Source organism: Sciurus carolinensis, chromosome 3 (genome assembly GCF_902686445.1).
Source record: "Sciurus carolinensis chromosome 3, mSciCar1.2, whole genome shotgun sequence".
Lineage (NCBI taxonomy): Eukaryota > Metazoa > Chordata > Mammalia > Rodentia > Sciuridae > Sciurus > Sciurus carolinensis.
This window is the reverse complement of record NC_062215.1, coordinates 26,166,625-26,192,817: the sequence shown is the minus strand read 5'-3', so window position 1 is coordinate 26,192,817 and position 26,193 is coordinate 26,166,625. Positions and strand designations below refer to the sequence as shown.

Genomic DNA, 26,193 nt, shown 5'->3' with positions numbered 1-26,193 from the left:
TGCTCTTTCCACTTTGAATTTATTCCCTGTCTGACCAGCAGAAAATATCTAACCTCAATATTTTTTCCACAAAATATTTATTTTTCTCTACTAGCTGATTCCAACACACAGACCAGAGTAGGGCCTGGCTGAGGGCTGAAACAGGTGGCTCCTCCAAGAAGTTTGAAGAGTCCTAGAAACTCCTATCAATGCAATTTGCTCATAAACATAGGAACCACCCCTGTCATTTAGTCATTTCAAAAGTCCTAGCACAAACTGATTCTCCTTCCCTGCCCATACCTCAGTCACCTGGGGCAAAATAGGCAGCCATTTTTTTCTTTCTGTTTTTAAAGAGATTTGGGGAGGCTCCCCCCTCAAAAAAGTTTGGTGGTTTCCTTTCTGTCATTTTGTTTTGGGGTGTGGAGGGAGGGAGCTTAAGGAGCGGGAGAAGGAGAACCAGCAGGCCCAGCCGGTCTCAACTCACAAAACCCAAGTCAACCTTGGTGAGGTCGTCAGCTACTTAGATTGGGATGGCAAAACAGGAGGCCTTCCACAGCCAGTGGGACTGAAACCAGGAGTAAGGGACAAACTCCACCCAACCCTGCCCTAAGACAGTTGGCCCGAATCTTATAAGTGAGAAGTCAGGAGCAAGGAAATTTGGGGGGAGGGAGCAGTAGGTATTGGGGATTGAACCCAGGGGCTCTTGACCACTGAGCTACACCCCCAGCCCTTTTTATTTCTTATTTTGAGACAAGGTCTTGCCAAGTTGTCCAGTCTAGCCTCAAACTTGCCATCCTCCTGCCTCAGCCTCCCCAGTAGCTGGGATAATAGTCATGTAACACCACATCCAGAGAGGCTATTTTATCAGCCTTTTTAAAAATTTGTTTGTTTTAGATATATATGACAGTAGAGTATATTTTGACATATCATATAAACAAGGAGTATAATTTCCCATTATACTCCATGGTTGAACATGATGCACTGGTCATGTATTCATATGTGAACAGAGGAAAGATATGTTCAATTCATTCTATCTTTCCTATTCCCATCCCACCCCCCTTCCCTTCATTTCCCTTTGTCTCATCCAATGAACTTCTATCCCCCACACCCACCCCATTGTGTGTTAGTATCCACACATCCGAGAGAACATTAGGCCTTTGGTTTTTGGGGATTGGCTTATTTCACTAAGCATGAAAGTCTCCAGATCCATCCACTTATTGGTAAATGCCATAATTCCATTCTTAAATTCCATTTAAGGCTGAGTAATATTCTTAAATTCCATTTAAGGCTGAGTAATATTCCATTGTGTATATATACCACATTTTCTTTATCCATTCACCTGTTGAAGGGAACCTAGGTTGATTCCATAGCTTAGCTATTGTGAATCGTGCTGCTATAAACATTGATATGAGGTCACTGTTTTGAACTCAGCTCCTGCACTGGGCTCCAACTGACCAGACGGAAAATCCCAAATGGATTCACCCATGCTGAAGCACCATATTGTCAAACAAAACTAAGCCATTTATATGACCTTTCAAGAAACCAGGAAAAAAAATGAGAAAACAGCCAAATTTCCCTCAGGCCAGTTTCAATGAGCATGATAATGATACTTATTCAAAATATGGAAATCTAAAGTAACCTAATCTTAACCCATCAGTTATTTTTCTATAATTCTATCTCCCTGTCCTTAGTTTACAAGGAAAATAACTTTGAAATAACCAATCTGCTTTTTGTTCTTTGTTTTTGCTTTCCCTTCTCTAACTACAAACCCAACCTCTTCAGCCCTGTCCACTGCAACATTTACTCAATTTTATGGAATGGGGCTGGGGCTGTGGCTCAGTGGTGAAGCACTTGCCTAGCATGTGTGAGGCACTGGGTTCAATTCTCAGCACCATATGTAAATAAAGGAATAAAATAAAGGTCTATCAACATCTAAAAAAAGTATTTAAAAAAATTTTATGGGATGTAGTTGAAACAGACTCCCTCCAAAATGAGGGGCAACTTTCTGATAACTTGTGGGTTTTTGTTTGTTTGTTTGTTTTTCTGCAGGATTTGAAAGAGCCCCTTTTGAAATCAGAGCTCCAAACTGATTTAACTTCTGAACTTCCTCATCCCGAGAATAAAAACTTCCCCTGGTTGAGGTCAGACCAAGGAAGCTGAAAATGACCAGTTCCCTGGCTAACTAAATCTGCGTATGCCTATTTCCTGTCTTTTGTCCCACTTTGCTGTCCTTTCTATTAGAAAAGCTGGCCTCATCCTTGAACTCTCTGAAGATGGAGATTTGAGATAGCAAGCCTCCTCCACCTTCCTTCAAAGCTAGTTTTGAAGAGACCTATTTTCCTGACAAGTTGACTTCCCAAGTACAATAAGCAGTAAAGCTCTTGCCTCACACGTAACATAGCATTGCTGGATTCTAGAACTGAAAATAAAGCCAATTGTGATGTTTAAACTAGCCAGGCACAGTGACCTGCCCCAGCAGTCTCAGCCACTAAGGAGTTTGAGGCAGGCTTGAGCTCAGGAGTTTGAGACCAACCTGGGCAACATAGTGCGATTCCAACTTGAAAACAAAAACAAACAAAAAACCCATGAACTATTTAAACTAAACTTTTAAGATTTTCCTTTGACAAAATAAAAACACAAATATTTATAACAGCACTATTTACAATAGCCCAAAGGTGGAAACTACCCAAGTGCCCAGCAACAGACGAACTGATCAGCAAAACACCACAAATGCATTTCTACAATTGAGTATTATTTGGCCATAAGAGGGAATGAAGTACTGATACATTTTAATGCACGGGCGAACGCTGGCGATATTGCACTAAGTGAAAAAAAAAAAAGTCAATAAGCAAAGGCCACATGTGTTACGCAGCTCTGACATGATCCCAGATACTTACACATTTGTTGCCATGATAAGAACACGGAGTACACTCCCTTCTTCCTGGGGAATTTTAGTCTCACTTTAGCAGACCTCATTTGGGACCTCAACTACTGGACTCCAATACATATAGAGTGTGGTAGTACACACCCGAAGTTCCAGCTACTCTGGAGGCTGAGGCAGAACGATCACTTGAGCCTAGTAAACTTAGAACTCACTTATTGTATGGTTAAGGTACCTCCTCTAATCAGTGTATTTCCTGTGAGATTTGTTCTTGTTATTCTCCTCCTCTTTAATCATTGTGAATTAAAAAGGAAACATCTATTTGTGTGGCAATAAACCATGTGATTTGTGAAATCTTACTGATCATCTCCTCGTTTTAACCATAGAAAACAGTATAATTCCATGTATATAAAATATCCAGAACAGACAAACCTATAGTCAGAAAATAGATTAAACCACACCTATATAATCCCAGGGACTCAGGAGGCTGAGGTAAGAGGATGGTACATTTGAGGCCAGCTTCAGCAATTTAGTAAGATTCTATCTCAAAAAATTAAAAATATCTGGGAGTGTAACTGGAGGTATAGTACCCCCCTGGGTTCCATCGCCATTACCATAAAAAGAAAAAGGAAAAGAAAAGAAAGTAGATTAAGTGGTTATTTATGGCTGGGGAGGATGGGAAGACAGAGGGGTGATAGCTAAAGGATATGGAGTTTCTCTGTAAATCCATCAAAATGTTTTCTCTTTTCTTCTCTTTCTTTCTTTCTTTTTTTTTTTTTCTGTGTATGTGTGTGTGTGTGTGTGTGTGTGTGTGTGTGTGTGTGTGTTACTAGGGGTTGAACCCAGGGGCACTCTACCACTGAGCCACATCCCCAGTCCTTTTTATTTTTTATTTTAAAAGAGTCCCACTAAGGTGCTAAGACTGGCCTTGAACTTACAATCTTCCTGCCTCAACCTCCTGAGTTGCTGGGATTGATTACAGGTGTGCACCACAGAACCCAGCTGTTGAAAAGAAATAATCCCATTTTTTAATGTAGTAGTATTTTCCTTCTGAAGAGTTCCATTAAATGAGAAAGTAATTTATGTACTCCCTGTGCAGTTCATGGCTTACTGTGACTATTTCCCTCCAACCCATCTCAGACACTATGTACATTTTCCAGGGTTAGGAGCATAGAGAAGCTCATGATGCATTGCTTACTATTTAGAATATGGCTTACTAGACTCGAGGCTTTGGTCCAGAAGGCAGCCCAAGACTGCTTTCAGGAATATTGCTCCTGTAGGAAACTAGAATCCACTCGATGACCATCTGCTTCACAGTACAATTTCCAAGAATGTCTGTGGAGACTTTTAAGGGCAAGTCAGGAATGTAATGAGTCTGTTTTATGAAAAAGATAAGCACTCTCAGAGGGGAAGGCAGAGATGGGCAAGCCTACAGGGCACATGAGCATGAGAGAGAAGAACACTGAGCTCCTCCTCTGGAAAGCGGCCCAGGCATATCATCTCAGTAGTCAAGGGAGCCAATGCTTTTACCCCTGTTTTACAAATGGGAAAAAATGATAGGGAAATTAAACAACTCATCCAAGTTACTGCAAAAAAAAAAAAAAAAAAAAAAAGTTGATTCAAACAGCTGCATCATCAGATCACAGTTTTCTACTAAAACAGACCAAGAGATGCACACGGAATACAAAAACAGTTGAATCTGCTGCAACATCATAGAAGATAGGAGACAAATGGCCACTAAGCAGAGGGAAATTTGTCCATGTCACAAATCAAAGCAACACATCAAAGAGGCATTTGTTCCCCAAGAGATGAGTGAAGTTGAAAAACGTTGATATCATGTCTGCAACTCAGCTTCAAACAAATGTGTATCTCTGTTTGCAGAGAAAGGGGATGCAGGCTGGGGGGAGAGACCCACCTATCTGTTAGCCATTGAGATTTCAAATCCAACCCTTAACCAGTTATCTGGATTATTATGACATGGAACCCCCAAAGCTTTTTTTTTTTTTTTCCGGCATTGGGGATTGAACCCAGGGAGCACTCTACCACTGAGAACACTACCTTTTTATTTTTTTATTTTGAGACAGGGTCTTGCTAAATTGCTGAGGCTGGCCTTCAACCTGCAATCTTTCCTGCCTTAGCCCCCAAGTAGCTGGGATTACTGGCATTGTACAGGGCCCAAAAATTCCTTATTCCAAAAATCTCTATATCTCTATGATATAGATATAGAGAGGAAATTATTCAGCCTGTCTGATACTGTAATAAACATAAAGTTACTAGAGACCAAAATGAACAGATTAGCAATCCTCTGCCCAAACCACATTGTTGTCTTTCTAGAGGAGTCTACGTTTAATTTCAAAATTCCATGACCAATATTTCATCAAAGAACCCTCCTAGGCATAATATCAGTAGCTTTAGCTAAATGAGAGTTCATTCTGGCAACCTGTATTCCTGCTGGTGTTGTGCAATCAGTAAGGCAGTTTACCCCAGGATAAGATAGAATACTGGATTGTAATGATGCTCCTGCTATCTAGGGGCTGGGGCTGTAGCTCAGCCCCTGTAGAGCCAGCCGGGGGCCCTGGGTTCAATCCCCAGCACTGGGGAAAAGGAAAAATAAAGAATAAATCTAGGACTGGGGGGTGTCGCTCAGTTGGTAGAGTGCTTGCCTTGCAAGCACAAGGCCCTGGGTTCAATCCCCAGCACCACCAAAAAAAAAAAAAAGTCTAAAGTTCCCTGATTAATAAAATGGTATTCATCTCAACATAAAAATAAGAATGATTGATAATACAGAATGTTGGCAAGGATGTAGAGAAATGCGCCCAAGTGTAAACTGGCACAAGACTTTTGGGGGACAATAAGCACAGATTAATAAAATGGTATTCATCTCAACATAAAAACAAGAATGATTGATAATACAGAATGTTCCCAAGGATGTAGAGAAATGTGCCCAAGTGTAAACTGGCACAAGACTTTTGGGGGACAATAAGTGCTGGAGCCATGAAGCCTATGAAACAAGCTTCAGCATCCCTCACCAGACTGGCCTCCTCCCTGGTTCCTAGGAATCAGAGAGGGAGACTGGTTGCAGATCGAGAAGCACTTACAGGTTGGTGTTTCCAGCAAATTGCCTAAAAAGATCTCAAAAGAGAGCCTTCGAAGTCCCTGCAATTTGTAGCAAATTCTTTTGTTAATTCTGAATGAATATTCAATTCGCACTAAATTCTGCAGATGAGGGAATGAGGCTCAAAGAAATGCTGTCCCTCACCCAAAGCTATGGAGCTGGCAGTGGTCAAGCTGGGACCCTACCCTAGGACTGTCTGGCTTCCAAGCCTTGATACAATACAAAATGAATTTTGGTAGAGCCTTATGCCTTAAAATGGACTTCCGCATGTGCTTCCTGTGATTCTTCTATTAGTCCTGGACCACATCTCTTTGCAGATGAAAAGCAAGAGGTCTGAAATTTCCAGTACTGCTGAACCCCCTCCTAAGTCCATTGCTCGTGCTACTGCAGCCCATTCCCAGCCTCTTTGGAGGCCAGTGAGGGCCACAGGTCTGTGGAGGGCCTCTCCAGGGAGGATTCCTTTAGCAGTTGTTCCCAGTAGGCCTCACCTCTTGATGTCTTCAAATAAACCCAAACTCTCCATGACTCATCTGTGGCATCTGATTCATCCTCTTTGCTCCTCCTTTCTTAGCTCACTCTTCTGTTCTCATGATTCCAGCTCACCTGTTCTGGCACAATCCACAATGGCTTTGCACCCTGCCCAAGTAGCCCTCTGATCAGACCAAATTGGAGAAACTTATACCCCAGGCCTGGTCCAACCTTGCAGAATCTAGACAAAGAACATAAATTGGCTGGTTCAGGGAACTCCAGGTGGGACAGCTGTGACACTCTGTGACATCCCAGGGCTGACAACAAAAGCCAGGACCAAGGAGTCACTATGGACACAAAGGAGTACATCATTCTGTTGGGATCAGAAAGAAATCACAATTAGAAATGCACGCTGAAGGGCTGGGGATGTAGCTCAGTTGGTAAGAGTGCTTGCCTTGCATGCAAAATGTCCTGGGTTCAATCCCCAGAACTACAAAAGAAAAAGAAATGAGTGCTGAAGTAGTCACCCAAGGTAGGGATGATTGCAAATGCCCAAACAAACAGATCTAAGGGGACACTGTTTGCTTTGCCTCCTGTACATATTACCTACTGGGAAAGGTACTTGGAACTTGGAACAGCAGTTGGTGGGTGGACCTTGCCCTGCAAGAGGTTTGAGCTCCTTGCACAAGGCCTCCTAATTCTTCGGGAGGAAGGAGAGATAGGCAAGACTGGTATGGGACCCACAGAGCTGCAGGAACATCTCCAAACTGAGTTCAACCACTCCTTCCCTGGGAAAAGTGTCACATCAGTCACAAAAAAGCTTTTGAAGTGATATTGGAAGTAATATCCTGTTCGGTTCCAAGCCGTGGACTAACACTGAACTTTGTCCCTTCCCCTCACTCGTATCTGATACAAAGTTGGTCCCCAGGTTTTAAGAAAAACACACACCATCAACAAGGATAAAAGACAAGCAAATGCCTGCATTTATGAATTTCATTTTAAATATAAGAGACAAAGGATTGATATTTAACCTGCATTTAAAAAAACACATAAATCAATAAGGGCAAACAATCTAACACAATAAATGAGCAAACAATATGAACAGAATAGTCACAGAAGACATGAACAATGAACATTTCAAAAGATGCCCAATCTCACTAGAAATCAGGGAAATGTAAATTAAAACCACAATGAGATACCCTTTCACCCCTACCAGAGCAGTACTGCAAGTACTTCAAAGTCCAGCAATACTAAGTATTTGCAACAAAGTGGGACAGTGGCAAAACTTGGTTGCTGCTAGGGGTCACAGTAGCACAAATTCTCCAGGCAATATCTAGAAAAGCTGAAAATGTCAACTCTTCAACACAGCAATTCCACTGCTAGAGTCATGCAATGGATGAATATGTCACAGGTAAAATGAATAAACAGGTAAAATAAAATAGATCAACAGGTGTCAACATAAACAGATCTCAAAAGCACATACTATTAAGTGAAAACACAAGGGAACTAGAATGCAATTTTTTTTTTGCTGTAATCATAAAGCATAATGTGCATTGTTTATGAATACAAAACAGATTAAAAGCACTTATTACTCACATGGTATGATTATAAGTGCTTTTACATTCTTTTTTAATTTTGTTATTACTGGGGAGTGAACCCTGAGGTGCTTAACTCCTGAGCTATATATATCCCCAGACCATTTTATTTTTTTATTTTGAGACAAGATCTTGCTACATTGCTCAGGGCTTCAATAAGTTGCAGAGATTGGCTTTGAACTTGTAATCCTCTTGCCTCAACTTCCTGAGTCATTGGTATTACACTGGCTCATTCCTAACAGATGTAAAATTTACAAACCAAATGATACAATATACTGTTTATGAACTCAGGGACATATTAAAAGTAAAACACAGCTAGGCACAATGGCATGTGCCTGTCATCTCAGCAACTTGAGAGGTTGAAGCAGGAAGACTGCAAGTTGAGGCCAGCCTGGATAAATCAGTGAGATCATGTATCAAAATAAAAATTAAAATAAAGGGCCGGGGATGTAGCTCAATGGTAGAGCACCCCTGGGTTCAATCCGTAGTCCTGCAAAAAAAAAAAAAAAAAAGTAAAAAGCACTGGACCTTATGGTATAGCTCAGTGGTAGAGAGCACTGAGCATGCTTGAAGCCCGAGTTCAATCCCCAGCTTTAAGAAAAATCTAATACATGCTCCTAAACAACATAATTTAAATTTATCATAGGAAGGATATAAAATGGACTTTAATTTCATCTGCAATGATTTATTTCTTCTATTTATAATTTGTTGAAACAAGCACAGTTAAATTTTAATTCTGAATCAGGTATACAGGTGTTCTTATTCTATCATGTGACTGTGTTTAAAATATTTTCCGTTTGAATTTTTAATTTTTAAAAAATTTTTATATGAAATTCTCTTTATTTCTTATTTTTTGGGGGGATACTAGGAATTGAATTTAGGGGTGCTTTACCACTAAGCTACATCTCCAGCCTCCCCACCATACACCACACACTTTTTTTTCTGAAACAGGGTCTCACTAAGTTGCCTAGACTGGCCACAAACTTGCAATCCTCCCGCCTCAGCCTGGTGAGTCACCATTATAGGTACACATCTTATATGAAATCCTTAAGAAGAAAAATACAAAGGGATTGCTGGGGAGACTTAGACAGGAGAATTGTTTGAATTCAGGAGTTTGAGGCCAGCCTTGGCAACATAATAAGGCTCTGTCTCCTAAAATAAATTAATAAATAAAAAAGTAAATAAATCCAGGGGCTTCATGGCATCCTAAGAAGGGTATCTAAAACATTAGAAAGACTGAGTAACTTCCTGGCAGGACAGGAGACCTACATTTAAGGCAATGAGGAAGAGCCCCACTCTGTCCATGAAGTTCATGGGCCATACTGTAGGAAGCCTCATCCACCACACTCTATGTTCCAGCAAAATGGTCCAGTGCACCTCTGAACTCACGGCAGTTGAAAGGCAGGCTCTAGAGGGTTCTGAAAATGGTGGACTAGAGGAACCCACCACATGGTAACTGCTCTCTGAGACTGAATTGAAATGGCAGTTCTGCAGTATGATGAGGTAGGAAGACTGTGGGAAAGCACAGGAAACCGACTCAGAGAGCCAGCAACCAGGGGAAAACCAGAAATACTGGGTTTTAGAGGGAAGAGAATTAATAAAAGGCATAGACTGCAGTAGCAGCTGGCGTGCGGTGACTAGTGAAAAGGGGACCCTACCCTCCAATGACCTGAAAGAAAATTTCTCAGTGAGTTTAAGAAAAGCAGGATCCACCGTCCAGCAAATTCACAATCTGAACAGGAAAAGTTGAGGTACTGTGAAGTGAGCAGGCGTGGACAGAGGCCCGGCACTTCCTAGTGGAGTTAGTACAAGTGAGGAAGCAGTCCCAGCTTCGAGATTCTTTGTTTGGACTTTCTGAGTGGGAGATTAGAAGTCCCCGCAGTTATTGTTCACTTTTCTTTTTTGTCCCTCTATTTATTTTTGTTGGTCTTGTTCTTGGTTTGTTCTCTTTCTGGGTAGCACCCACTAATGCTTTACTTTCCACTGGATCGGTGGACACCCGACCTGTGTCGATGTGAGCGCAGGTGTGAGGCGGTAACATGGGCGCAGGGGAAGCTCTAGGTACTGACCCAGAGCAGCAGCTTCCAGTCTAGGGGTCTGCAGAATGGAGACGAGCAAAGAGCACCGCTGTTTGAAATCTGTGCTAAGGAGAAAGAGCAACATAGAGTAGAACTGGGTTGGGTCGGGATGGAGTGGAAAGCTGCACCCACCACGTCATACTGCAGACCTGGCCACCTCCCCAACACCCAGAAGTATCTGAAGGATCTGCTGAAGTGGCCTGGGCACTTTCCATACAGCTCTGCCCAGTGCATGGACTGAGGCTCTCAGAATAAAGAGTACCGGGCAGTCCAGGGTGATCCACAGGCTCCCCAGGTGAGAGCGTGGGTAAGAAGCCCCTGTTCCCATACTCAGAAACAAAAACACAGTCAACCAAATTGAGGGCAAATTCTTCTCCAAAAGAAATACTCCACCAAAACCTGCGGGCAGGCCAGGAGCGGGTGGAGCTCAGCACACAGACTCCCCTAACAAGTTTGGCTAGGTTGAGTCAAAGCTGTGAATGAGCAATAGAAGAATACAAACATTCTTATAGCTGGGGGGATTATAAAATTGAAACCCTGGAAAGAAATGTCTCCACTTTTAAAACCTCAGCAAGGAGAAAACTGATTTTTTTATGATTGTTTTTTAAATATCTCCTCTGCTTTCTTCAATGACCCACTCATTATTCGAAAGTTCAACTTCCATGTGTTTGCACAGTTTCTGTAGTTCTTCCTGCTGTTGATTTTTAATGTCATTCCATTATGATCTGATAAGATGCAAGGAATTATTCCAGCTTTTTCATATTTGCTATTACTTTCTTTGTGGCTTAGAATATGATCCATTTTAAAGAAATTTTCATGAACAGCTGAAAAGAAAATGTATTCAGCTGTTGTTGATGAAATATTTTGTAAACTGTGAGCAGTGGTGTACATCTGTAATCTCAGCAACTTGGGAGGCTGAGGCAAGAGAATTGCAAGTTCAAAGCCAGCGTTAGCCAAGCCCCAAGCAACTTAGTGAGACCTTATCTCAAAATAAAAAAAAAATTAAAAGGCTCAGTAGTCAAACACCCCTAGGATCAATTCCCAGTACTCTCCACCAAAAAAAGAAATTTTCTATAGCTGTTTGTTAAATCCATCTGATCTGAAGTATAGTTTAACTCTGTAGTATCTCTGTTGATTTTTTGAATGGATGACCTATTAGTGAGTAAGGTGTATTGAAATCTTGATTATCTTGATTATGCTAATCTGGAGGTTTTCATTCTCAGATATACCCCCAGTTCAGGGAAGAGTGTAAAGAGATATCTACTTACATAATAAGGGGAATCCATCAAAACAGATGGCTAAACAACATAGAACCTTTGAAAATTTTAAGAAACAAGTCAGTTTTAAAAGTTGATTGTTAAAATGATCAATGAATTAAAAGAAGATCTAAGGAATGAACTAAAGGAGAAAATAAAGGATACCAAAGAGCACTTCAGTAAAGAGATAGAGATTCTCAAAAAAAAATCTTGGAAATGAGAAGTTGAATAAATCAAATGACAAATTCAGTTGAAAGTCTCTTGACTAGATCAGATCAAGTGGGAGACAAAATCTTGGAGCTTGAAGACAAGGTGGCCAGCCTTGAACAATCAAATCATATTAAAGAAAAATAAGAAATTGTGATTAGAATATGCAAGAACTCTGGAACAAAATTAAGAGACCAAATGTAAGGTTAACAGTCATTGAGGAAGGAGCAGAGATACTGGCTAATGACATTGATAGCTTATTCAGAGAAATAATAGAAGAGAATTTTCCAAACTTGGGGAATGAAATGAGTATTCAGATACTGGATCCATTTAGAACCCCAAATAGATAAGACCAGAGCCTCTCCACAACACCTTATAATTAAAATGAGAAAAGTACAAGATCAAAGAAAGAATTTTAAAAGTCAGAAGAGAGAGATGCCAGGTCACATTTAGTAGAAAATCAATCAAAAGAACATCAGATATGAGGGGTTGGAATGACATGTTTCAAGCCCTGAAAGAAAATAACTACAAACCAAGAGTGCTATATCCAGAGTGCTATATCTTCAATGAAGAAATAAAAACATTCCGAGATAAGTAGAGACTAAAGAATCCATGACTATTAAGCCAGCATTGCAGAAGATACTTAAAGAACTCCTACAAACTGAAGAAGATAAAATTAGCCAATAGTGCTCAAAAAAGAATAAGTGTCATTAGAAAACTGGATAAGCAAATGAGAATTAGAATCAAAACAATTATTAGAAGTAAATCAAAATGACAGGAGATAGTATACACCTCTATAATCACACTGAATGTAAATATACTCATTGTTCTAAGTAAAAGACATAAACTGGCAGATTGGATTTTAAAACAAGACCCAATGATACATTGCCTGCAAGAAACACATCTCAAAGGCAAAGACACCCACAGATTAAAAGTGAAAGGATGGGAAATGATTATTTCATGCAAATATAATCCCAAAACAAGCAGGAGTAGCTACTCTCATACCCAACAAAGCAGACTTCAAGTCAAAATAAGTTAGACAAGATAAAGAAAATCACTACATATTGGTAAAGGGAACAATCCAACAAGATACAACAATAGTAACCATTTTTGCCCCAAATGTCACTGTACCCAATTACATAAACAAATAGTATTCATCATAAAGGCTCAGATAGGCCCAATACAATGATACTGGGTGATTTCAATACCTGTCTCTCACTAACAGATAGGTCATCCAGACATAAAGTCAACAAAGATACTATCAAATTAAATCATACTATAGATCAAGTGCACTTAACAGATATTATATATATGTGTGTGTGTGTGTGTTTTTTTTTTTTATTTATTTATTTATTTATTTATTTATTTATTTATTTATTTATTTTATTTCTGTACCAGAAATTGAACCTGGGGTGCTTAACAATAAGCCACATAAATGCAAAGGGCTGGGAGATGCAGCTCAGTGGTAAAACACTCCTGAGTCCAATCCCCAGTTTTTTTTGGTACTGAGGATTGAATCCAGGGGTGCCTAACCACTGAGTAACACCCCCTGCCCTTCATTATATTTTATTTAGAGACAGGTTCTTGCTGAGTTACTAAGTATCTCGCTAAATTTGCTGAGGCTGGCTTTAAACTCCCAATCCTCCTGCCTCAGCCTCCTGAGCCGCTGGGATTATAGGCATGCGCCACCACACCTGACTCAACTGCCAATTTTGCAAGGAAAAAAAGAAATGCATAATAAAATATTAGCAAATAATATTTAACATCACATTAAAAATATTGTACATCATGATCAAGTTAGTTTCATTTCGGGGATGCAAGGATGGTTCAACATACATGAATCAATAAATGTTATACACCACTTAAACAGAATCAAGGACAAAAATCACACGATATATGCTGAAATATATGCTGAAAAAACCTTTGATGAAATTTAACACCTATTCATGATAAAAGCCCTGAATAAACTATGGACAAAAGAAATTTACCTTAACATCATAAAGGTTTTATATGACAAAACCAAAGCTAATAGTCTACTGAATGGAGAAAGACTGAAAGCATTTCTTCTAAATCAGGAACAAGATAAGGATGCCCATTCTCTCCACTCCAATTCAATATAGTGCTTGAAACTTTTGCCAGAATAATTAGGCAAGAGAAGGCAAGGAAAGGGCTACAAATAGGAAAGAAAGAAATCAGATTGTCCCTGTTTGCAAATGACATGATCCTGTACTTAGAAGGTCTTAAAAGTTCCACCAGGGAACTTCTAGAGCTGATAAATACCTTCAGCAAAGTAGCGGGATACAAAATCAACATTTAAAAACAACAACAAACAAACAAACAAACAAACAAAACCAGCTTTTCTGTCCACCACTTTTTTTCTATAAAAAATCTGCTGAGAAAGAAATCAGAAAAACAATTCCTTTCATGATAGCTTCAAAAGAAGTAAATCTCACCAAAGAGATGAAAAACTCTACAAGGAAAATTATAAAACACTGAAAAAAGAAATTAAAGAAGATACCAGAAGATCTCTCATGTATGTGGATAGGCAGAATTAATATTGTTAAAATGTCATACTACTAAAAGAGATCTACAGCTTCAATGCAATCCTTAGCAAAATACCAATGGTATTCTCAAAACTAGAGAAAAAATCTTAAAATTTATATGGAAGAACAAAAGGCCCAGAAAACCAAAGCAATTTTGAGTAAAAAGAATAAAGTTGGAGGCATCACAATACCCAACTTCAAATTACACTACAGAGCCATAGTTCCAAAACAGCTTAGTATTGGCGTAAAAATAGTCACATAGACCAATGGAACAGAATAGAAGACAGAGACAAACCTACACAGCTATAATCATCTGATTCTTGACAAAGGTGCCAAAAGCTTATGTTGGAGAAGAGTCTTTTTAAGCAAATGTGTTAGGAAAACTTGATATCCATAGGTAAAAGATTAAAAATAGATTCCTATTTCTCACCCTGCACAGAAATTAATTCAAAATGGATCAAAGACCTTGGAAAAGGACCAGAAACTTTGCAACTGCTAGAAGAGAATATAGGGAAAATACAAATAGACATAGGCAACAACCGCCAGGTGTGGTGGCGCAGGCCTGTAGTCCCAGTGGCTCAGGAGGCTGAGACAGGATGATGGCGAGTTCAAAGTTAGACTTGGCAATTTAAGAGAGGCCTTGAGCAACTTAGTGAGACATTGTCTCAAAATAAAAAATAAAAAGGGCTGGGGATGTACCTTGGGTTCAATCCCTGGCACACACACACACACACACACAAAGACATAGGCAGCAATGTCCTTCATAGGACTCCTTGCTCATAAATAATACTGAGAACCAATAAATGGGATGGCATGAAACTAAAAAGGTTCTTAACCTCAAAGGAAACAATGAATAGTGTGAGGAGAGAACCTACAGAATCAGAGAAAATCTTTGCCAGCTCTTCTTCCAAGAGAGGATTAATACCCAGAATATATAAAGAATATTAAAAAACTCAACACCAAAAAAAAATAAAATAAAATACTAACCCAATTCAATAAATGGGCAAATGAACTAAACAGACACTTCTCAAAAGAAATACAAATGGTCAAAAAACTGTTCAATGTCTTTAGCCAACAGGGGAATGCAAAATTAAAACTAGGTTGAGATTTCATCTCACTCCAGTTAGAATGACGATCATGGGGGTTGGGGATATAGCTCAGTTTGTAGAGTGCTTGCAAGCACAAGGCCCTGGGTTCAATCCCCGGCACCACAGAAAAAAAAAAAAAAAAGAATAACAATCATCAAGCATACAAATAAGTGTGGACTTTCCTTATAAGACTAGGAATTGGGGCTGGGGAGATAGCTCAGTTGGTAGAGTGCTCGCCTTGCAAGCACAAAGCCCTGGGTTCAATCCCCAGCACCGCAAAAAAAAAAAAAGACTAGGAATGGAAACACCATATGATCCAGTGATACCACTCCTCAGTATTTACCCCAAAGAACTAAAGTCAGCATACAATAGAGATACATACACACCCATGCTCACAGCAACATAATGCACACTGGCCAAGTGATGGAACCAGCCTAGGTGTCCATCAACAGATGAATGGACAAAGAAAACAATAGACATGATGGAATTCTTTCGTTTTTATTTTAAATCGCCACTGGGAATCGAACCCAGGGTTGCTTGTTCTTTTGTCCTTTTTCTTTTTTCACAGTCCTTTTTCTTTTCTCCACATTTTTTTATTGGTGCATTATTGTACGTACTAGTAGGATTTGTTGTTACATATTCATACATGCAAACAATATAATAACATAAATGGGCCAATATCATTCCCCAGCACTTCCCTCTCCCTCCTCTCCTCTCACCCCCACCTCCAGTCCTTTTTATTTTTATTTTGATACAGGATCTCACTAAGTTGCTGAGGCTGGCCTTGAACTTGTGATCCTCTTGCCTCAGCCTCCTAAATTGCTGGGATTACAGGCGTGAGCCACCACACCCAGCCACAATGGAGTTTTATTCAGCCATGAAGAAGAACCAAATTACATCATTTTCAGAAAAGCAAGTGAACTGGAGAGCATTATGTTAAGTGAAATAAGCCAGACTCAGAAAGTTGAGGATTGTGTTTTCTCTCATATATCTTATATGTGGAAGCTAGCGAGAAAAAAGGGGGAAAGGGATCTTATGAAAATAGATCAGTAGGGTAGAAGAAGAGGGCCAGAGGGAGGGCGGGGACGGGGGGGGGAGGGTAAAGGGAGGAGGTAAACTAATCAAAGTGTGGTATGTGCATGTATGAATTTGCCACAATGAAACACACTATCCTGTGTAATTATTAGGCATCAATTTTTAAAAAAAGGCATAGCTGGGCACAATGGCCTATGTTATAATTCCAGTAATTTGGGAGGTTGCGATAGGAGGATCACAAGTTCAAGACCAGCCTCAGCAACCTAGTGAGGCTCTAAGCAACTTAGCCAGACCCTCTCTCAAAATAGAAAATAAAAAGGGCTGGGGATGTAGCTCAGTAATAGAGCACCCCTGGGTTCAATCCCCAGTACTGGGTGAGGTGGGGAGAAAAGAAAAGGTTCTCAGTAAAAAAAATGAACTTTGATCAAGTCTTATAACCTACATAAAATAGTAATAAAAATAATGATAATGATGATAACTTAAAATGAACAGGGAATTAAAATTCTTGGACCTGACATCAAATGAATGATACATAAGAGGAAAAACTAATAAGCTGGACTTCATCAAAATTTTAAAAGTTTGCTGTTCAAAGAAGTGTATTAAGAGCAAAAAAAAAAAAAAAAAAAAACAAGCTACAGAGTAAGAAAAAATATTTGCCAACTACAACATATTTGACAAGGGATAAGAATACATAAGGAATTCTGAAACACTGAGCTGTTTAATATATTATCTCACTTTTATGCATTTTTGTCAACTTAATTAGTCAAAACTCCCCTTGGTTTTTAAGTCAAAGAAGCCAGACAAAAGTATATATTCTAGCATCAAGAACAGGCAAAATTAATCTAAGGAGACAGAAATCAGAACAGTGGTTGCCTTTGGTTAAAAAAAAAAAATTAACTTGAAAGGGGCAGAAGAGAAATTTCTAGAGCTATATGCTCTATATGGTGCTCTAGTTACATGTGGCTATGGAACACTTAAGATGTGGCTAGTTGGAATTAAGATATGCCATATATATTAGATGCACATCCTGTTTAGAACACATTATGAGAAAACAAAGTATCTCACTGACAATTTTTAAAAGATTGACTACACATTGAAATAACATGTTAGCCACATTAAGTTAAAGAAAATATATCATCAATTAGCGGGCTGGGGCTATAGGTCAGTTGGTAGAGTGTTTGCCTCGCAAGCACAAGGCCCTGGGTTCAATCCCCAGTACCGCAAAAAAAAAAAAAAAAAAAAAAGAAAAAGAAAATATATCATCAATTAACATCTCAAAACCAGGTGTAATTGCGCATGTGCAGAGGCTGGAGGATCACAAGTTCAAAGCCAGTCCAGGCAACTTAGTGAGACACTGTCTCAAAAATAAAACAGGCAGGGAAATAGCTTAGTGGTAGAGCACTTGCCTCACATGTTTGAGGACCTAGCTTTGATCCCCAGTACTACAAACAAAACAAAAAACTCTCCCTGGCTTGTCTTCCCCATCTCATCATGTGATGCTTTCTGCTATGTCCCAACCAGTGGGAAGACCTTCACCAAATGCTGAGCCAATATGACTCCATACTCTCGTACTTCCCAGACTCCAGAACTGTGAGCAAAGTGAACCTCTATTCTTTATACACTGCTCAGGTTGTAGTATTCAGTTAGGGCCAACAGAAAACAAAGACAATTAAAATTTAGTGAACTATAGTATAATTTACTGTATGTAATTATATCATAAAGCCCTATGATCACCGCCCAACATAACCCTCCTGAGGGAATCTACAGCCTATGAAAGACGCAGACTACAAAGACTTCCTGCGTAGGAAGGAAGGGTTACAATAAAGCTCTTGAACGAGCTAGTCTATTGGTGGCGGTATCCATTCTCAGCATCTCAAATGGTGTGTGTGTCTTTGGGATATGTAGAGAAAGTATATAGGACATAGGAAGTTGTTATTTGGGTCCAGCAAACTCCCTCAAAAAGAAAGGGGATGAGGCTGGGGTGTAGCTCAGTCATGGAGTTTCTGCCTAGCATGTATGAAGCCCTCAGTTTGATCCCCAGCACCAAAACCAATCAACCAACCAACCAAACAAACAAAAAATACAGGGGACATTTTGGAAGGCCTGAAACAGTTGGATTCAGGAGGCATCAATGCTTCAGGTTTCCCCTTGAGACACACTGGTACAGAGCCCCAGGGGAAGAGAGCCCAGGTGTCAGACAGGGGTAGACACTGTCAAAACACTGTCACATGATGGAAATGCTAAGGTGCATACAACTTGTAGAGCTTAGCTTTCTAGAATGAGCCCTGCCTCAAAGGAAAGGCTGAACCCAAAGCAAGTTTCTGCCCATATACTCAACAAACCAGCAAGTGATTTAGCAACAAACTAACCCGGGTTCAGAGGTTAGGAAACATGACCCAGAAGTGGAGGAGCCAGGCCTGTCACTCAAGATGGTCTGGCTTCAAAGCTATTGCTCTTTCCTGTCAGGCAACCCCAGTGACCTGAAGTCACAGACCTCGTGTGCTGGGCAGCAGAAAAGAAACTACATGTGACCACATCAGAAAGAGCGGAGGGTAGAAGTCCAGAAGCTTCCACACCATGGTACCTGGAGCGCTACACAGGAATCATCTTGATCTCTCTCTCTCTTTTCTTTTCTTTCTTTTTTTTTTTTTTTAATTCAACGGACTGCTTTTTTAACTCGATGGACTACAAGATCCTAGAAGACTTAGAAACTGAGTTCTAAGGCTTCCATACCCACAGCACCTACTAGGTGCTGGACACAGTGTGTGTTTTCAGGAATGCCTGTGGAATGTCTGAGACAGCTGAGGCTTCTGAACAGAAAAGTAAGGAAGAAATCAGACAAAACCATCCCTGGGTAAGAGCACAAGAGAGGGGGAATGGAAGGAATGAAAACAGTTAGACCAAACACTCAGGAAATCTTATCTCCCTACATAAATATCTCTTCCTGACACAGAGACAATATCTCTAAGTCCTGGTGTCCCCCTCTTTCAGAGATCAGAGGCCTGGGGCAGGAAAGTGACTAGCTTTGTTTAACACAGGAAAATGTCAAAGGTCAAGAATATTGCTGTGTGGCCCTAGGAGCCTATGAACCTGATTTAGCATCATACATTTTGGGGAGTAACTTTCAGAGTCCTCTGGCCTGAGAGGGGCACACAGGAGTTCAAACTGAGGCTTGGAGGCTGCGGGTGGGGGAGGGCTGAGCTAGCTAGGAGGGCACTGGGAGGGAGGGAAGGAGGGACACAGATGGAAGAGAACCCAGCTCTCTCCTGCCAGGTCCCATCTGTTGGCAGGACTGGATCCCCTGGGTTTTCTCACAAAATGAAACAGAGTGATGTTAAAGTATCCTGTGTTTTCAGGCTTTTAGGAACACCAGTAAGTTAAAAAAAAAAAAAAAAATTGTGATCCTAAGAGTTCTGGCCTACTGGCCTAAAAGGAATGTGCATCTCCCTTGAACCCCTCTAGCCACTTTTTTTTTTTTTTTTTTTAAAATACCAAATCTACTTGTTGGCGACCCAGTCCTGTTAGGCTTCTTCCACATTCAGGCCCACAGCCCAGATGATGTGGAAACATGGTGCCCTGATCACAGATTTAGCACCCTGCCCAGAGGGGTGGCAGGGCAGGCAGAACCCTGGCCTTCCCCCTGCTGGGTGATGAAGGTAATACCACCACTAATGTCCTGGGAGAGCCAGCTCCACCTAACCAAGGCCTCCCTCTTGCAGCCTCATGGGGTCTTCCCAATCAGCTTTACTTACACCCTCCACCTGCCAGTCCCCAACCCTTTGCACTGAGGATGGAAGAGAACAGGCCCAGAAGTAGATGGCAAGGAATAGAGGACAGTGTTTGCCAGCAGCTGATGAGGACAGGGGAGACTGCTGAGTTCAGTGGCCTGAGTGGGGGGAGGGGCTGCACAGAGGATGATCCCCAAGTTTATTCCCAGGGAGTTGCAGTTCAGAGGCAGTCGTGCCTTGGTCCTTGCCCCTGCCCCTCAGGGTAGACTGCTAAAGACCCACACTCCTGGGCCATAAAGGGAAGAATCTACAGTCGTGGACTAGATCAGACTCAAGGCAGGACCACTGTAGCCTCGGCGGCCCTAGTCCCGGGCCTGGCCAGTTTTTTCCTGTTGCCTCGGTGCTAGAGAACGGGGTGGGAGTGCCAGTGAGGACCATCCAGAGGCGGCCCAGCCACGGGCCTCCCAGCAAGTGGGATGGGTCCCCAGCGAAGCTCTGCAGGATCCCCCAAGTTCCTTTCCGGGGTACTGCCCAGCCCCCTCTCTTCCCCGGGGCGGGTACCTGAGCGGACGGACGTGCTGCCACTTCGCTTCCCTCCAACCCCGAGAGAGGACGGCCCGGGGCCCCTGCAGCCCCAGGCTGGCGGCACACAGTCTCCCGAGGCGCAGCATCCCGGCATAGACAGCCTCGGCTCGCTTCGCTGCGAGTCCGGGCCCGAGGAAACTTTTAAAGTGAGCCGAGGCGGGGCGAGCGCGGAACGGGCTAGGAGGCGGGAGGGTCGCCTCTGCCTATGGGGTGCGGAGGACTGGGTCCCGGCGGGGCGGAGCGAGGCGAGGCGGGAGGTGGCGACTCTGCGCCCAGGGCCACCTTCGCCTCGGACCGTGGCCCTCTGGGCCCACCCTCCAAGAATTGCCCTGGTTTCCCTCTGAAGGCCTGGCTGCAGCCCAAGACCGGCCCCTCCCAACCATCAGGGGCCCGGGCGTAGGGGACCGAGAAGTCTGTTAAGTTTATAAAGGGGAAGACAGCGGTGCCTCAGTGCTGAGCCAGATGGCAAGGTCAAGGCTGATCAGTCCCCTGCACCCCGTTTAGCGCGCGGGCAACGTGGGAACCCACTGCGGGTGGCGGGCCAGAGGCTAAAGGAGGCGACGCCGAGTGCCCCGAGACCTGCCAGCTGGAACAGAGAGCCCGAGGCAGGCGGGAGGCGCCGGGACAAAGAGTGCCGCGAAAGAATCCTCTGTGCCGGCAGGCGCGGGGTCAAGTCCCGGGGGAGGCCAGGCATCGGCCTCAGCCAGTGCCCCCATCTCACACTCTCCCCCTATGTCTCTGCCTTGACGCCTCCCCCGCCACCGAGTAGGGCTAGAGGACAGTGCACTGCCCGGTGGGACATGTGTATCCTATCTGCCATCTTCCTGTCCTAACTTAGGGCCTAAAACTCAATTCTCTGAGTCTCCCTGAGACTTGAATGGAAAGCACCCAGGCGGGAGGCTCAGCTGGAGCCTCCTCACTCTGTCCCCTGCACCTTCTCCTGGTCCTCTGAGGTCCAGAGGTGTGGAAAGGGTAGAAAGACTGGATCAGAGCTGCAGAATTCAGAGAAAGGGTCCATATCTGGGCCTGACGGGAAAAGGTGGCACTGGGTATCAAAATTTGGCACAGTTTATATATCTTCTAGGTCGTGAACTGTCCTTGACTCTTCCTCCAGAGGAGGAAGGGAAGAGTAAAGGGAGAAAGGTCATGGCAGGTGACCTTTCCTCTCCTGACTTGGAGGTCATGAAGTAAACCAGGCCAGGTAGAAGCTGTCCCTGAGAGTGGAGCCTGGCCTGAGGAACCTTTGAGCTTTGGCTCAACGGAGGTCACTCAGCTGTTCCTCTTTATGATACTCAGAGTGACTTCAAATCCCCTTGGAAAACTGACTTGTGAGGATGGACCCTACATTTTACATTGTATGGGATCGGGGCAGCTAATCAAAGGATCAGAGAGATGTTGAGGAGCTGGACTTACAAACATGTCTTCCTAACCAGAAACTGGTTGTCCCTGATAGCGGGATCCAGGGAATGTGGAGTGCTGGCACGTATCCCACATCCAGGCTCCCAGTCCTGCCTGGCTTCTCTGCCACTGGCTGCTGGGTGACCCTGGGTAAATCATTGCCCTGCTCCAAGTAAATCATTTTCCCTATGAAGTGAGGGGTAGATATTGGTCCCACAGGCCCTTGCTCTCCCTTGCTAGTTTAAAGGTCTGTGCCGGGGCAAGGGAGGAGCTCCGTCTTGAACTGAGCTCCATCCTGAGCTTCCAGACACTGGGCTCTCCTGGAAGTAGGGAGCAGGGTGGAGACCATTCAGGCCCTCCAACCTCCTATACCAACTCAGACCCTCTTGCTCCCTGGGGGTCTTTATGTCTTAGCTAAGTGTGTCTGCCAGATGCAACACAGGACTTGCACAGTTTATGGTCCCTGGGATTTTGCTCATGCCACTGGTTACCCCAAGAAAACCCCAATTCCTTCCCATTTTCCAATATCCTTCCCTTCTCTGCTTCAAAAACCAGTTCATCATATAAACACCATTTATTGATTTTTTAAAAAATTATTAAATGAACAAATGAATAAAGTCCAGAAATCTTAACCACTGTTAGGGAACAGAATATATTGTTATTAATCTTAGAAGTTATACCTGACAGTAGTTGAAAGGTAAAGGGGGGTGGTGAAAGCACAATTGCTTACATTATAAAATGAGGCGTCAAGAGATCTTGTCTATAGATGATAGTGCATAAAATAAAGGGGCATGCTATTATGTACAAAAATAATGATGATAGATGGGCACAGTGACCAACACCTGTAATCCTAGCAACTCAGGAGGCTGAGGCAGGAGGATTGCAAGTTTGAGGCCAGCCTTAGCAACGTAGTGAGAACTTCAGCAACTTAGCAAGACCTGTCTCAAAATAAAAAAACAGGGCTGGGGTTGTAGTTCAGTGGTAGAACACTTGCCTAGCACTTGTGAGGCATTGGGTTTGATCCTCAGCACCACGAAAAAATAAATAAATGAAATAAAGGTACTGTGTCCATCTACAACTAAAAATATTTTTATTTTTTAAAATATTTTATTTTTTAAAAATAAAATAAAAATAAAACATAAAAAGGACCGGAGTTGTAGTTCAATGGTAAAGTACCCCTGGGTTCAGTCACCAGTGCCAAAATAATAGTAATATTAATAATAACGACAACAACAAAACTGTGTTAGGAGGCTATATCAGGATAGACTAATTCTTTTCTCAAACAGAAAATCAAAAAAATGGCAGCCTAGGAAAATGTTTAGAGGTAAGTAGCAAGAGAAGATTAAATAGGTTAGAATAGGTCAAATGAACTTAAACAGACATTTCTCCAAAGAAGATATACAGATAACCAATAAGTACATGAAGGTACTCAATATCACTAATTAGTAAGGAAAAAAATCAAAACCACAAGATACCACATTATACCCATTAGGATAACTACTATTAAAAAACAACAAGCGAGGAATGGTAGTGCATGCCTGTAATCCAAGCTACTCAGGAGGCTGAGGCAGAAGGATCAAGAGTTTGAGACCAGACTCAGCAACTTAGCTAGACACTGTATCAAAATAATAAATAGGAGATCCAAGATGACGGAATAGAGGAGGTCACATTCCTGGCTGCTCCATGCCATGAAACCAAGAAAGCAGACAGGCAGCTTCTCTGCAAGGTGGGTGAACAAAAAAAAGAGGCGGGTGGTGTACTTTACTGGAACTTAAAATTGGACATTCAAAGCAGACCAGGGACACAGGAGGTTGGATATAATAAAATAAGGGGAAAAATCCCCAGTGGCACAGCCAGAGGGGTCCTTCTGTGAGCATAGTGGAGGGAATTAAAGGAACCTTCATTTTTTGGAGGCCCAGGGCATGTCTGGGTAAGCAGCATTTAGAGACCAAGGACATTGCCCAACAAATCTGAAGGACTTGCGGCAAGATGTGTGGGGAAAGAAGCCGCAATCTCTCCAGGTGGGTTTGCGGAGGATAAAGGAAGGAACCATTTTGTAGCTGGGGCTCTAGGGACCAGCAACTGAGAAAGCCAATTCTGGCAAACTCAGGTTTGGCTCAAGATACAGGCCCAGTACACACGTGCCGCACGACATAGAGTGTGCTTAGGTGACCAGAAGAAAATCAGACATGGAGAGAGGTTTACGGGAAAACTGGTCATGGAAACCCACCTGGTTCTACCCTCTCCCTGGAATCTGACTATCCAACTGCTTGCTGGCCAGGCTGGGAGAGACACATCTGGCCTGGCAGGGGTGTGGGGACAGGGGGGTGGGGCAGGAGAAATTGTTTGGAGAGTGAATCCAAGACCAGGAAACATGGGGTCTGCAGGTGATGTAGGGGACTAAGCATTGGCTCCCCCATCACATGAATTAAACCCAGGGGAGATCCCTAGGGTAAAGTCTTCCAGCATGGACCAGCAATACTGGGCACTGGAGGTGTGCTGATTTAAAATCTCCAATTAGCATTCAGCAAAGAGCCTGGAGCCCGCCTAAGCCTAAACCTGCTTCCAGGAACTCCAACTATGGGACTACCTCTCTCGCTCCAGCAACCCAGAGGGTGGAGCATCACACTGCTGAGAAGAGAAACTGAGAATACTTTGAACTCCAACAGAAAGAATTCTTTAACTTTTCATCAAGATTTTTTTTTCTTTTTCTTTTTTAATTGTTTTTTGCTGTTTAATTGTGACCTTAATGGTACATGGACATTTATACAGTTTCCTATTTTTTTTTCCTTCTAATCTCTAGCATGTTATTTTAAATGGATTAGTTTTTGGTGAACTAGGTTATTTGATTCATATATTTTGGTTTTGTATTCTTTTATTTTTATTTTTAATATTTAAAAAATCTTACTTCATATAATATATATATTTATTTATTTATTTATTTATTTATTTATCTGTTTCCTTTGATTCTCTCTTTGTTATGAACCAGACTATATGGGCAATGACCAAACAGACTCCATTTTACCCTGAGACCCCATGTCATGTAAGAAATGCTTCTGCCATGGGAAAATCCCACCTCTGTACCCACCAAAGGTTGCTTAGCATAGCATGTTTGGCAACACAAAATGGCAATTCTTATACACTGTACTTGTGCCAGGTACCCTAACCACATAGAATGTCAAAGAATGTTTGTCTAGTTGTTAGTAAGCATTCTTTAAATTGTATTCAACTAGCTTCATTTTGACCCACTTCCCCTTCTGTTTATGACTTTGGATCTCATGATTTTTGTTTATATTTTTGAATCATAGCAACAATCACTTATGATCGATGTACTGACATACTTCGCTTGTGGTTTTGAACTATAAAAGATTTACTCTAACTCCTGGAGGGGGTTGGAAAGTGCAGACTTGCAGCCTGCCCTCTGACCCACCAGGGACCCACCAGCTGGTGAATAAATGTTTCCATATCCTGCATTGAGATTGACTTGGTGATTTATTGCAATCTTGACATAACATTTTGGAGGCCCCAGCGATTCGCCTGAGTTCGGGCTGTAGCTCTCTAGTTGTTGGAGTTATCTATCTGCCTTGCAAGGGTCTGGGTCCCCTGCAGTGACCAATTCGAGCTTGCCTGTGAAAGACATCTGGTGTGGCTCACACCGGTAATCCCAGAGGTTTTAGAAAGGGACATGGAACTGCATGTGTTTGGAGGTACCTCATTTGTGCTCTCCATTTTAAAGGTGTCTGGCGTGGCTCATGCCTATAATCCCAGCACTTGGGACGAGGTGTCTGACAAGACCCCCAGTCATTGACCCAGAGACCCTGGTAAATAGACTGTGACGACCATCTGGGGTCTGGGATTGGAGGAGAGAGTGTCTGTCCCATGTTTTGTTTTTTGGTGTTTATTCTTTCATTTGTTCTTCTGTTTGTTCATGTCCATCTCTGTTCCTGACAGTCATCTGACTGTCCACCCCAGCACCTACTTTCCTTTTATTTTGACAGATTGGACTCATTAGCAATTCCCGGCCTGCTCTCTTTAAACTCAGTGCTTTGTCAAATTCTTGTCTTTCACCTTTCTTTTATTTCTGCCTATTGGTTTAATTGTTAGCCTTGTTATGAGAAACCTAATTTGAACCTGGCCTGATTACCAACTGAAAAAAAAAAAAAGAAGAAAGAAAGAAAGAAAGGAAAAGTGTCCATTTAACTTCTCCCTGGTTGCAGCAGGGAGAAAAATGATTTCA

At 42.1% G+C, this 26,193-nt stretch overlaps 1 protein-coding gene and 1 non-coding gene across 2 annotated transcripts in view; one reads left to right on the top strand and one right to left on the bottom strand.

Annotated features, from left to right (window-relative positions):
- Acsf2 (acyl-CoA synthetase family member 2) overlaps positions 1 to 26,193 on the bottom strand; it is a 74,805-nt gene that overhangs the window by 15,130 nt on the left and 33,482 nt on the right. The window contains exon 2 of the mRNA XM_047543795.1: positions 20,535 to 20,761. Within this exon, the coding sequence (XP_047399751.1) occupies positions 20,535 to 20,761 (227 nt within the window). The remainder of the gene's footprint in view (positions 1 to 20,534; positions 20,762 to 26,193) is intronic.
- Trnaa-ugc (transfer RNA alanine (anticodon UGC)) lies at positions 5,493 to 5,565 on the top strand. The gene has a single exon. It is a non-coding gene; the product is annotated as a tRNA-Ala (tRNA).